The sequence below is a fragment of the Xenopus laevis genome, chromosome 7S (assembly GCF_017654675.1).
Source record: "Xenopus laevis strain J_2021 chromosome 7S, Xenopus_laevis_v10.1, whole genome shotgun sequence".
NCBI lineage: Eukaryota > Metazoa > Chordata > Amphibia > Anura > Pipidae > Xenopus > Xenopus laevis.
The window spans coordinates 24,781,095-24,795,061 of NC_054384.1; the positions used below are offsets into that span (position 1 = coordinate 24,781,095).

Here is a 13,967-nt window from a genome sequence, read left to right on the forward strand (position 1 = left end):
GACAGCCAAGTTTGCCCAGGTGCACTAACCCATATGAAGCCAAGCGTTGCCAGTAAATGCTACCTGCTGATTACTTGATATAGGTTATTAGAATCCTGTGCCCATTTATAATTTATAATGCCATAATGTTTTATATATCAACCACCCATAAAGGGTTCCTGTCTGTTATATTTAGAGAATCTGCCTGTGCATTATTTAAATTGAATACATTAATTCACGTAATTGAAAAAGGTGCAGCCACATAATTTCCAACGATTTCCACGGTCATTTACCAGTACAATTGCTGTGTAGGGCTTTGGTTACTTATATAGATGCAAAATTTGTATCTACTGGTTAGTAACTCAAAACAACTAATCAGATTTTTGCTGACAAGGTGACAAGTGTAATGGTTGTTATTGGTACCTAGATCTGCCCTTTTAATTGGCAAAACCCCACCATATAATGTTTATAGTAACTGTATGCAGCTTGTAAAAATACAACCCTAATTTGAGACCGCTCAGATTAAGGTAATGCCAATTTTGGCCCATGACATCTAAAGTATATGGCCACAATGATAGCAACCCCTACATCATTATCAATTTTACCATTATAGTTTTTTCTAACTCTCTTTCCTCAGTTACGTTATTGTCTTATGTATAGTTAATATATCAGTGGTGCTGTTACAATATATGAGCCACGGGTCATAGTTTACCATGTTATTTTGACCTTCTGGTGTGCTTGAAAATCAATCTAATAACGCAATGAACTGCTTTCTAAAAGAATCATAGTAGGATTATATTAACTATATACAGGTATGGGATCCTGTTATCAGAAACCCCATTATCCAGAAATGCTCGCAAATTACAGAAAGGCCAACCTCCCATAGACTCCATTTTATCAAATAAATCATTTTTTGTTAAAAATATTTCCTTTTTCTCTGTAATAATAAAACAGTACCTTTGTACTTGATCCAAATAAGATAAAATTGATCATTATTGCAGACAAAACCAGCCTATTGGGTTTATTTTTATGTTTAAAATTAATATTTTTTCTAGTAACTTAAGGAATGAAGATCGCATTATCCAGAAAACCCAGGTTCCTGAACAATCTGGATAATAGATCCAATACCTGTATATTACACTGTGCTCGTAAATAATATCTCTTTTCTTCACCAGGAGGAGCCAAACCGTGAGACCAGCTCAAGTCTTCAAGGCTTGACCGCTCAGTGGCCTCCAAGCTACGACTTCTTCTCTGTGCTGGAACAGGAAGGATTTGGCAAAGTGAGTTGACCTGTTTCGCAATTAGGCACAGCTTTTTTTTGTAAGGTTCTAAATCCTAAAATGTGGTATTGGAAGTTATAGGGAATTAGTGTTGCAGTGCAGACTATAATACAATAATGGGAGCAGAGTTCACTTTCAATGAAGAAAAGTTGGATCTTTTTGGCAATATGCACTTGAAAACATATATACGTTGTTTGAGATCAGTTAGACAAGCGAAAAAGGATCTCCTAGTTCAACTTAGTTTTGTAACGCTTAGCATTCAAAAGAGGTTTTTCTTGTTATAAATAATGAGACACAGTTTTATCCTTTGAATTTGAATTGAAATTCGCTAAATTCAATCTGGCCCAAAGTACAAAACAAAAATGCTAACTAAATAAATATATCCAACTACATGTCAATGTTTTTTTCCACATGTTAGTGCTCTAAATTCAGTATGTATTTGACTCCTTTCTTGTTTCTCAGGTAATGTGGCCAAGTTTGAAGACAGGCGGCCATATGTGGCTCTCAAAGTCCATCAGAAAATCAGAGACAGACTACGAGAGCAATTGTACTTGAGGCACAAGTCCTAAACATTCAAGGGACTCGTGAATTTCTTTGCCAGGCTATGCCGCTTTTCAAACCCAGTACAACATTGACTCATGTATAGCCATTTTTTCGGCCCCATTGGGGCCTTTATCAAGGATAAGGCAAGTGGTTGTGTGAATACTTATACAAAAAAAGTGGGCGTACAGATTACATTAAATCATTACCAATCAATTGCAAATTAACCATCGTGGTTACATTCAATTAGTTTGATTACATGTCTTTTTTAAAATTGTGCCACAAGATATCTCTATTTTCACATTTCTTTTTATGTGCTGTGTTATCTATGCTGTGCAACCTTGTGTTCGGAATATCCTTCCCAATTTATGTAGTTGTGAGTATATTATTACACATAAAAAAGTAAAAAAGTAAAGTGTCTTACAAAGATGTAAGATTAAAAAACTCTTGATAATCTGTTTACTTTGTCCCAGTACAGCAGAACTACAATCAACATCTAAAAAAGAAAAATAAATCATACCAATGATAGATGTTGATTGTAGTCATCTGTACGCCCACTTTTTTTGTATTTAAGTATTCACACAAACCACTTGCACTTATCTTTGATAAAGGCCCCAATGTGGGCCAAAACGTTGGACACGTGAGTGATGATTCAATAAAATACACTTTGATTGAACTATTTGGAGTGCGGGTCCATTCTGAAGATTTCTTTCCCTAACGAAGGCTTCTGTGCGGAGCCGAAACGTTGGATCACCAATAAATCTCCACTTTCATTTGAATTATTGACTTGATGTATTTCCTTGGAGTGCTGTCAATCCCTGCATTTTGTCTACATACTTCTCAGACTAGCACCCAGGTTTCTGCATACTAATGGTTGTGCATTCCATTCTGTAATTCATTTCCAAAGTTTCGGTCCTCTCTGGGACCTTTTTCAAGGATAAATGACATGTGTGCAAGTGAATACTTAAATCCCTCTCAAAATTGGCGCCAAGTATGACGTCATGACTTAGAAAAAACCATTACAGGCAATTTAAACATTTGTACAAATGTAAAGGTAATAGTAATACATAATTTTCACCACCGTTGTTTGTACAGATTTTTAAAAAAATATGTGAAAACCATTGGATGCACAAGTATGAATAAAATCGAAATATTTTCGCGGAAACTGGAGTGCGGGTCCTTTGGAACCTTGTATCAAATATTTGACCCTGCATCCGAACAAATTCTGAGACTGGCTCAGATAGAAATTGCACGTGGTACCGGCACTCACAGGGTTTGCATGAAAAATCAATCGTTCAATATGGTTAAATAATAAAATAAGGTTTATTGAATCCGACGTTTCGGTTCCCCACAGGAACCTTTCTCAAGGGCAAAGCTTGTTGTTTGAACGATTGATTTTTCATGCAAACCCTGTGAGTGCCGGTTTATATATATATATATATATATATCTATATATATTATATATATATATATATATATATATCTATCTATATATATATATATATATATATATATATATATATATATATAAATACAAGCGTCCTCTGCACTCAACCCACTATCAATATATTTAAGACAGAGACATTTTGTGCATACTGCTACTGAAAAATGCCTTACCCTTTAAACAAAACAGGGATTGTTTGTCCATATATTGCAATATATTTAAGCTGGCCAACTACGTGGAAAGTCATCCCACATCTGGCCAGTCCTACACTCAAATTGCATCTGATTCATTAAGAATTCTATTCTATTGCTTCATTATACATTTTACAAAGGGACTAAATTTTACCTGCTGGTTGAGTGCAGAGGACTCTTGTATTTGTCCATATGCATTTTGTGGTCACAGCCTTATTGCAGCCCCGCCTAATGGTTTTAAAAATTAGTGGTGAGCACAACTTTTCCTTGTTTCTTATAATATATATATATATATATATTTTTTTTTTTATTTTATTTTTTTAATTTATATATTTATATTTTTTTATATATATTTTTTTTTATTGATAAAATCCAGCAGACTCCTTGCCCAATCCTATTTGGTTTTATATATCTGTGTACTAACTTATATGTATGTGTTATTTGTCTGTGTCACCAGCGGCATGCCTTTTTCGTAATGGAGTTCCTGAGCGGGGGAAGCCTGGCAGACGAGCTGAAAAGACACGACAGCCTAGACATGGACAGAGTCCTGTAAGTAGCACATTTTGAAAATGGTACTAGTATAATATCACTAAGAAATACTTTTTAATACTTTTAACTTGGCTAATAACCATTAATGAGACAGCACTTTTTATTACATTATCCCATATATTTGCTCCTTTTTCACTCCATAAAGCACATTTAGTAACACTGGGCAAATGTGCACCTGGTAGTTACCCAGAGCAACTGAATAGTGAGGGTTGAACAATAAAAGCAAACATTTAATTGGTTTCCATGGGTTACTTTGGGTTTGTAGATAAATACGCCCTGTGTTTGAGTGCGCTATCTTGTTAAGAACCCAAGGCACATATAGCTGTGTTTTTTATCCATATCATTACTAACGCTCTCCTTATAGAGCGATCAGAAAACTCACATTGTAAGAAGGATGGAATAATAACATATGTACATTTAGGAAGCATCATATTCAAATTTAATAGGCAATTATTTTACATTATCTGAAATGAATAGGCACATATTATAGACTCATCTTTATGGAGTTAACCATTATTTCTTTGTTTAAAAGGTTCCATTCTGCAGAGATGGTATGTGGCCTGCAATTCCTGCACAGCAAGGGGATCATCCATCGGTCAGTATCGATTTCTTCATCTCTGTAACTTTCTACAGCAGAGGCCACACACAGGTTTCTCTGCAGATCATCAGCCCTTGTCTTCTTCTGTGTAACTCCTTTATTCTCTATATTGCAGAGACATCAAACCCCGTAACATCTTATTGGATCACCAAGGCCACATCAGAATCTCAGACTTCGGCCTGGCTGTACAAAACGTCTACAAAGGTGATACCATCACAGGCCGAGCCGGAACTACATCATACATGGCCCCAGAGGTAAGACATGGAATTACAATACATTTACAGAAGAAACCAAGTAAAGGAGAATATGGCAAGACAACAGAGCTGTATTTAGCTGATGATGACATATATACCAACATATAGACAAATACAAGAGTCCTCTGCACTCAACCCATTATCAATATATTTGAGACATGTGCATACAGCTACTAAAAAATGCCTTACCCTTAAAACAAAACAGGGATTGTTTGTCCATATATTGCAAGATATTTAAGCTGGCCAACTACGTCCAAGTCATCCCTTATCTGGCCAGTCCTACACTCAACTTGCATCTGATTCATTAAGAATTATATTGCATTATTATACATCTTACTAAGTTTTACCTGCAACTTACTAGCTGCTTTCAAAGTAAACTCCCAAACTCTGTTGCCCTTTTATTAGACACTAGTGGGATCACCTGACTATAGCTGGGAAGGGTGGGAGCTACAACATGGAGCTGGTCACTGCTCCTGTATAAACTATAACAAACAAGGGAAAGTTGTGCTCATCACTAATTTTTAAAACCATTAGGCGGGGGTGCAATGAGACTGTGACCACAAAATACATATAGACAAATACAAGAGTCCTCTGCACTCAACCCATTATCAATATATTTAAGACATTGAGACATTTTGTGCCCCTGCCTAATGTTTTATATATACCAACATGTTATACAAATAGGCATATTTGCCTTTATCAATAGAAAAATATCAACCTGCATATGTAGTACAAGGCACTCGACCGGGTCTGTAACCCATAGCAACCGAAGAAATATTTGCTTTTAGTGCTTTCTGCTGATTGGTTGCTACTGGTAACTAGACTTTTTTTTTATATCATATAACTTTACATGATAAATGATATTACTAATTGAGTTTTACACCACCCATGTTGTGCCAGGCATCTCCCATACTGCATGTGACAATACAGTTGTTTCTACTCATACCCCGCTGATTGGGTCACATGCATTTCTCATTGCACACAATGGCCAGCTAAATCTATTGAATTCTGTTGTTAACATAATCCCAGTAAAGATACACAGAGGATGCCATGCTGCTCCTAAACTATAACTTTCCTTTCTTTTCAAGATTCTGCAAGAAAAACCTTACAATGCAGCAGTCGACTGGTGGTCCTGTGGCATCACCATCTGCAAAATAGCCTCCGGAGAGAACCCTTTTTACAGGTTTACCAAACAGGAGCTCATTGATTCGATCATCAACGATGAGCCTGAAATACCAAAGTGGCTGGATGATGATTTAATACATCTGCTGAAAAAGGTGGGTAGCAACAGAGGGACAGAGATATAGGGTCAGTTTTACTAAAGGGTGAAGTGACTAACGTTAGCGAAAATTCGGCCAGCGTGATGTCATTTCGTTACTTGGCCGATTTACTAACGGACGCAGGTGTAACTTCACTAGCGAAGGAGATAGACTATCAGTAATTCACTCCCTTATGCCTGGCAAAGTTGCGCCCTGGCGAAAGGGACGTAACTAAGCAAATTCATTAATATGCGGATTTTACTGAACGTTACCTCTTGTGCCTGCCTTTGCCACCTCAGACCAGGTGAAGTGCAATGGAGTAGATAGGACTTCCTCAAAAATAGTTGAAAATGTTCCCAAAATTTTTTCAGGGTGATAGGCTGCAATAGATCGTACATTTTTTCTGGGGTACCCGCCTTCCCCCTTATATTTCCTAACATATGCCACATAAACTATACAATGGGATCATGTATAGGCCAATATAACAATTCTATTTTATTTTATTAAGGTTTCCCGGGCTTGTGTAGTGTAATGTATCGGCTGCAGCATATATGTCCATTCAACTTTTATTTATTCCAACAATAGTATTGTAACACAAATATTTTTTTATTTTACTGCATTGCCTTAGTTAAAACCTTATCGCCTTTGCATTCTTATAGGGTTATACAATAACATGAATGAGCTACAAGAGTTTCATGTTACATTCTGAAACCACACGTTCTATAATGTATCATAAAAACCTATTAGCAATTTGAATAATTAACTTGCAAACCTATGAATCATTTGCAGTAATTTCATTGATGGGTATTTTAGAGAGTATAAAATCAGTGGTATTAAAATAATTGCTCTTTGAACCTTTAGCTCCTCAAAAAGAAGCCGAGGCGACGGCTCGGGGCCAGAGGAGACATCAGGTGCCACCCGTTCTTTGAGCCCATCGACTGGGTGGTGCTGGAAGAAGAAGGAGCAGATCCCCCTTTCCAGCCACGCAAAGTAAGTACAAGATTTGTGACAGATGAATGTGAAAGCAGTGGGTTCATTTGTGGAAGTTATTTATTTAAATATTAAACACATTAGTCACCATATTTACACACACATGAATATCTATACACATATGGAGATGTCTCTCAGAAAGCATCATTATTGCACTTCCATGTCTAAAGGCTGGATAGTTTTTATTGTAATCTTTATTGTATAATGATATGAAATACATGGCAAACTGAAACACAACCTGCTCTTTTTACAACTAAAACCATCTAACCACACTAAACACAACACAAATACTGTGACTATTCTCTTGCTCCTAATAGATATTTTGTATCATTTTAACAAAAATTATTTTTACCTTTCACACAGCCATCAGCAAAGCTCTTCAGGCCATATGATGGGAATCTGTCATTCCTCGGGTCCCAGGAGAATGAAGCCACATCAAGGGAAAATAATATCGTTTCTGGCCTTTCATTCCTAAATTCCTCCTGGCTGGAGTAAGTATGTATGAAAGTGAGTAATATAACATGCTGTTTCATCAAGCATAAGTACATACAATCAGAGGACAGTGGGCATATCTATAGGCTTCAATATCAGCTCCACCTGCTGCACAAAGGCTGTACCATCATTATATTCTGCATTTCCTGGGCAACAACAACTCCACCTTCACCCTGAGATAAGATCCTTCAGAGCATGAGATTCCTTGGTAAAATCAGGTTTTGGAATCCTGAGTGGCAGTGGCTCATCTGGTAAGTATTAGGTGGGTATCTATATGTGTGTGAATGTGTGAGTGAACGTGAGATATGAAAGGATAAGGGTGTAACAGAAGGCAAACAGAGTCTAAGATCACAGCCTGTTTGTCTTCCTGCACATCATGTCTATAGACCCCAATACCCTGTTAGTTTTGTATATAGTTCTATAGTTCTCATAGTTGTGTAGAAATCAAGGGCAAGGGTTTTTTCCCAATCTGAAGTAAGATGGGGTTTTTTTTTACCTTGTCCTTTTAAGTTGTTGTTGTTAAACGAGCAAAGGGTGGGACGTCATAGACACGTGCAGTTAAAACCTCGTTTGTTGTCTTTGTTTGTCACGTTTGTCCTGTTGTGTGAGGCGTTACACCCGGCGTGCCGGTAACAAGGTTGAAGCCTTGACGTGGCGTTACTGCTCACATGTATAAACATGTGCTAATTCAACCAGTGGTGTGTGACTGTCATGTGTTGTTTCATTCATGTACAGACTCCCTCTTTTATAGTCACTGTTGCACTCATATAATATCACTCTTGCATTCAGCCAAACTGTCTCTATGGCACATCAGCACACTCCCATGCACTCTCACTCTCACACTGATTCTTACAGTTCCTCTCTGCACTCAAGCTCTTAGTACATTGACACACACCCCTTTTACATTCAGAGTCATTCTCACTTACTCATACTCATGGCCACACATCTTCACTCCTGTGCAAACACTCATTCATTGACACAACCTTTTCATGTCAGTGTATGGGAATGTCTGGGACTTAATAACAGGCCAATTTGTTACATACCTGGCAGTGATTATAATCTCCTCTTCAATGAGAAAACACACTGGCCTGCTCTACAATCCTAGAAAACTCTGTGTCACCATCTTGACTTCTCTCCTAGTGCCCTTGTAGCTGCCCTGGGCCATGTACCTGCAAAATAAAGTAAAACCCAAATAATTTTTCCTCTAGTAAGTACATTATAAAAGAGAAAACAATACATTGTAATATGGGTAGAACGGTTTGCTCTTACATAAGCACATCAATCTTGTATTTAAACCCTCTGCAATTCTGTATTCTGACCGTATTCTGACTGCCAACTGCCCAATGAATTAGTGATTAGCCAGATGAAACACCAGTTGGGCTCTTAGGGCTCATGCTGACAGTCAGCCACATGCACTATCTACACTTTGTTACTTTTCTTCCTTACCAGTTCACACGTATATTAAAAGATACATTTTATTTTTCATCCCCATGATCCTGACGACGGCTTTTTGTGACCCGAAACGCGTTGATACACCATGCATGAATAAAAACTTTTTGATATATGCTTGATGATCGTGACCGTGAGTGCTTTTTTTGTGGACTGATATATATATATATATATATATATATATATATATATATATATAATATCAAACAGGGGGTTGTGGGAGCACTCTAAAGGCTTTAAAGTGTATATATATAAGTATAATAAATGCTATTGCATATGTACCCAAATAGGGGTTATTTTGTTACAAAGTTATGATCATAAAATTGATAAGCCACCATAACCACGTCAATGTAAACCCCCAAATGGCGGTCCCTAACTTGTTTTATATTTTATGTGCATTTTAGCATTACCTGTAATCAATGTCCGTTGAACGCTGTTTTTTCACTGTGGGCTAAATCCTCCCCAGCCAGCAATCAGGCTTTTAAAGGAGAGATATTCCCAAAACAAACGCCCAATTTTAAAAGCATAGGAACACCACTAGTTTAAAGGGGGGGTATGGGGTGCTACAACCACTGAAGCTATGCCACAGCTCCTGGCTAAATATACAATATCAAAACAGGGGGGTTGTGGGAGCACTCTAAAGGCTTTAAAGTATATATATATATAAGTATAATAAATGCTATTGCATATGTACCCAAATAGGGGTTATTTTGTTACAAAGTTATGATCATAAAATTGATAAGCCACCATACCACGTCAAGGTAAACCCTGCTGGCTGGGGAGGATTTAGCCCTTAGTGAAAAAACAGCGTTCAACGGACATTGATTACAGGTAATGCTGAAATGCACATAAAATATAAAACAAGTTAGGGACCGCCATTCGGGGTTTACCTTGACGTGGTATGGTGGCTTATCAATTTTATGATCATAACTTTGTAACAAAATAACCCCTGTTTTGGGTACATATGCAATAGCATTTATTATACTTATATATACTTTAAAGCCTTTAGAGTGCTCCCACAACCCCCTGTTTTGATATTATATATATATATATATATATATATTATATATATATATATATATATATATATATAAAATACACAAAAGCCATGAATATCCTGTAAATTATATCCTTATAAACGGTGAGTAGTGATGTCATCAGTTATAAACGGTGAGTAGTGATGTCATTTCTGTCACATGACTCACTAAAATTTGTGTATTATAATAAATAAAGTACCCCCAGTTGTAAAATATGAGGATATTAGAAGTTACCTCAGAGTTCCATGACCTGTATAAAAACACTCGGCCTTGTGTTTTTATATGGTCATGAAACTCCTCGGTAACTAATAATATCCTTATATTTTACAAGAGGGGGTACTTTATTCACTATATATATATACATACACACACACAAACATTAAATGCCAGGGTTTGGAGTACAAATAGTACAAGATGTCTGCCCCAAGGACCTCTAGGTTTAACTTGAGAATACAGTGAGCCAACTAAGAACGAACTTTTCAGGGAATTCTTTGAGATTTTAGACCATATTAGAAGTAAATTCAGCCATAAATATTTAGATGTTCCTATTCGCTATAAAAACAATATTTATAGCCATATTCTCTTTTAGGCTTCAAACCCTGTATTCTATATAGTGACTTTACTGTACCTGCACAGAGTATCAGCAGTCTTAAAACAGCAATGATCCAGCCCTTCAAGATTGTGCAAAGCAGCTCCCCAACCTGGATCTTGTTAGGCCATTGTTCCAAATGGGGAGAAATGCAATAGCAGAACATAAATACCTAAAGGAACAAGAGTGAACTAGAGAGTTGAAACTGGTGTTCTGTGCTAAATCTAAAACTAAATATACTATAAACATACTATTTATCTTTTCTACATAACAGAGGTTTGCATTTTTTTTAATTTCCTTTATGTTTAACAGAAAAATATTTAGTGCGATGCAGGTAAAAACGAAGAAAAGGGGCATCTGCCACCTGTGGAAAGAAAGGAATGTTATAGACAAATTGCTCATACGTGGGATATTTCAGCAAAGCTCAAAAGCGAACTACAAAAGTAGTTTGGATTACATTCTTATGTTCAAAATGGTGTTGCTTTTCTTGCACCAGAATGTAATGTAAATGTTCAGCTTTTTTAAGTATATGTTTATAGGGTAATTAATGCTAAAATGTATGCAAGTATAATATAACATTCCTGATATAGTAAATCATTTAACCGTATGCTGTGTTCTTGTTGCGGCCATCACTGAACCAAACAAGCATACTTAAAATTAAATAGGAAAGAAACGCTAACAAGTCATTCTTATATTCCAACATCTGTCCCTAGGTTTCACCTTAACTTGAGTTAGGCCTTCCTAGACTTAAGGGGCATATTCTAAACCTTTATTTTGTCTTTGCCCAAATGATGCCAGTCCTGGTTAATATATGATCAGGTTTATTCAGACTGGAGAATCTTATCAGCTATAAACTGCAGTGAGTAAGGGATGGGGTCAGTGGTTCAATGGGTTTATATAAGTCCACTAACTGATCTTAATGAGCCCATTCAGTCTGGTCATTTAGTCACTAGATAAAAATTTCTAATTTTATATAGTAACTCACTAAAATGCCATTTCCCCTTATATGGGACCTACTCTATTTAATCTTAAAGAGGATGTTCACTTTTAAATTAACTTTTAGTATGATGTAGAGAGCGATATTCTGAGACAATTTGCTATTGGGTTTCATTTTTTATTATTTGTGGTTTTTGAGTTTTTAAGCTTTTTATTCAGCAGTTCTCCAGTTCAGCAATCTGGTTGCTAGGGCCCTAATTGCCCTAGCAACCATGCACTGATTTGAATAAGGGACTGGAATAGGAGAGGCCTGAATAGAAAGATGAGTAATATAAAGTAGCAATAACAATACATGTGAAGCCTTACAGAGCATTTGGTTTATAGATGGGGTCAGTGATCCCTATTTGAAAGTTGGAAACAATCCGAAGAACAAGCAAATAATTCCAAAACTATAAAATATAAATAATGAAGACCAGTTGTAAAGTTGCTAGGAAGTGGTTATTCTATGACATACTAAAAGTTACCGCAAAGGTGAATCACCCCTTTAAATACTGTACAGCTATTTTGAACCCACAAATGGAAATATCCTTGCCTTACCTGATCTCATCTTAAAGCGGTAGTTCACCTTAAACTTAACTTTAAGTAGTTATAAACAATAAATACAAAGTGACTTTACAACATATAAAAGTGTGGTTTAATTTATACATACGACTGTGAATGCCTCTGAAACTCCGCGTGCAGTTTCGATGAGAGACATTTGCAGTGAGGTCGAGCTTTTCTGATACTGAAACTGTGAAGGAGATGATGTCCTGATCAGAAACATCCACAATTGCATGTAGAAACTAAAGTATTCATTACGGTAGTTTTTAAAGTAAGAACATCTGTTTCCAACAACCCTATAAACAAGTAACAAGTTGTTAAGATAACTACTTCATAGTATAATATATGAATAATATGGCACTTGCGTAAATTAATTTCTAGATAGAAATTTTATATTTTAACTCAATAAATGTTGGTGCCTGCTGAGATATTTGCCCTCCTAGATACAGGTATGGGAGCTGTTATCCAGAAAGCTCATCTCCCATAGACGCGATTTTATCCAAATGTAAAAATGATAATAAGACAGTACCTTGTACTAGAGTCCTGCGAGCAATTTGTTAAACCAGAACCGTAACCGGACCCGCAACCCGCTACCCTACCCGCAAATACCTTATCCGCAACCAGATCCGCTGATCATTAAGAAACAGAAAGTGATTTCATTGTAAACTGGAAGTGACATCATTAGAAGTAGCCCTGATCAGAAAAAATGAGTAAAACAGGAAGTGCTCAGAAAAAAATAAGTAAAACTCGATATTGAGAAGACCCGTGACCTGTCCCGCAAACCCGAAGAACCGCTGACCAGTGTCTATACCCGCACCCGAAACGTCTACCTGCAACCCGCAGGGTACTACAGGTTTTTGCGGGTAACCCGCGAGTACCTGACCCGCTGCAGGACTCTACCTTGTACTTGATCCCAACTAATATCTAATTCATCCTTATTGGAGCTAAAACCAGCCTATTGGATTTATTAAATGTTTAAATGATTTTCTAGTAGACTTAAGGTATGAAGATCCAAGTTATGGAAAGGTCCGTTATCTGGAAAACCCCAGGCCCCTAGCAATCTGGATTACAGGTCCCATACCTGTACTACAGGAATCCAGGTTTAGACTGAGATTCAAAATGTTCTCTGACATTTAAATAACAAGGCGGTCAAACCCCCCCCCATAAATGATGAACATCTATGGCATCCAACAGCAGCTCATTTGGCTCCTTGAAAAGCATCTTGGAAGAGATTTAGGAAGAACAATTATTTGCCAATATTTCAGGAATCATGGCTGAAAGGCTAATAAAACAAATGACCAAATCCTGGACCACAAACATAGTCTTGAACTGAACTGATTGTTTCACACATGGCCCAATGAGGAGCCCATCAACAGTCCAATGCTATCTTCTCCCAACAGGGTTTTAAAACCTGCCCTGATTTTCATTCTCAGTCACACATTGGTCTGGCTGGTATGGGATCTGTTATTTGCAACCCCTTATCCAGAAGACTCTGAATTACAGGAAGGTGATCTTCTATAGACTCAATGTAATTAAAGTTGTAAATATGATTTAATTTTTCTCTGCATAATGAAACAGTACTTTGTACTTGAGCCTAACTAAGGTATCATTAAAACTTTTCTGGAGGTAAATACATTTTATTGGGCTTACATAATGTTTTGGCCCAAAATCCCTGAAATAGCAGCGGATAGCAGCACAGACACTAGGACCTTCCCCATTGACTAATACAGGACCCTGAGAGCTTTGAGATGCTGGGTTTTTGGATTCTGAGTTTTCATAC

The 13,967-nt window shown here is 36.9% G+C and overlaps 1 protein-coding gene and 1 long non-coding RNA gene across 2 annotated transcripts; one reads left to right on the plus strand and one right to left on the minus strand.

Annotated features, from left to right (window-relative positions):
- Nucleotides 1-4,701: 4,701 nt before the first annotated feature.
- On the plus strand, nucleotides 4,702-6,221 carry LOC121396230 (cAMP-dependent protein kinase type 3-like). The gene is made up of 2 exons (XM_041571014.1): nucleotides 4,702-4,835; nucleotides 5,924-6,221. Exons 1-2 carry the CDS (start codon nucleotides 4,824-4,826, stop codon nucleotides 6,140-6,142), a joined length of 231 nt encoding a protein of 76 aa, XP_041426948.1. The 5' UTR covers nucleotides 4,702-4,823; the 3' UTR covers nucleotides 6,143-6,221.
- Nucleotides 6,222-7,270: 1,049 nt separating this feature from the next.
- On the minus strand, nucleotides 7,271-10,869 carry LOC121396237. Its single transcript, XR_005962897.1, has 3 exons — nucleotides 10,691-10,869; nucleotides 8,620-8,745; nucleotides 7,271-7,570 (listed from the first exon to the last, which is right to left on the minus strand). It is a non-coding gene; the product is annotated as an uncharacterized LOC121396237 (long non-coding RNA).
- Between the last annotated feature and the right edge of the window lie 3,098 nt (nucleotides 10,870-13,967).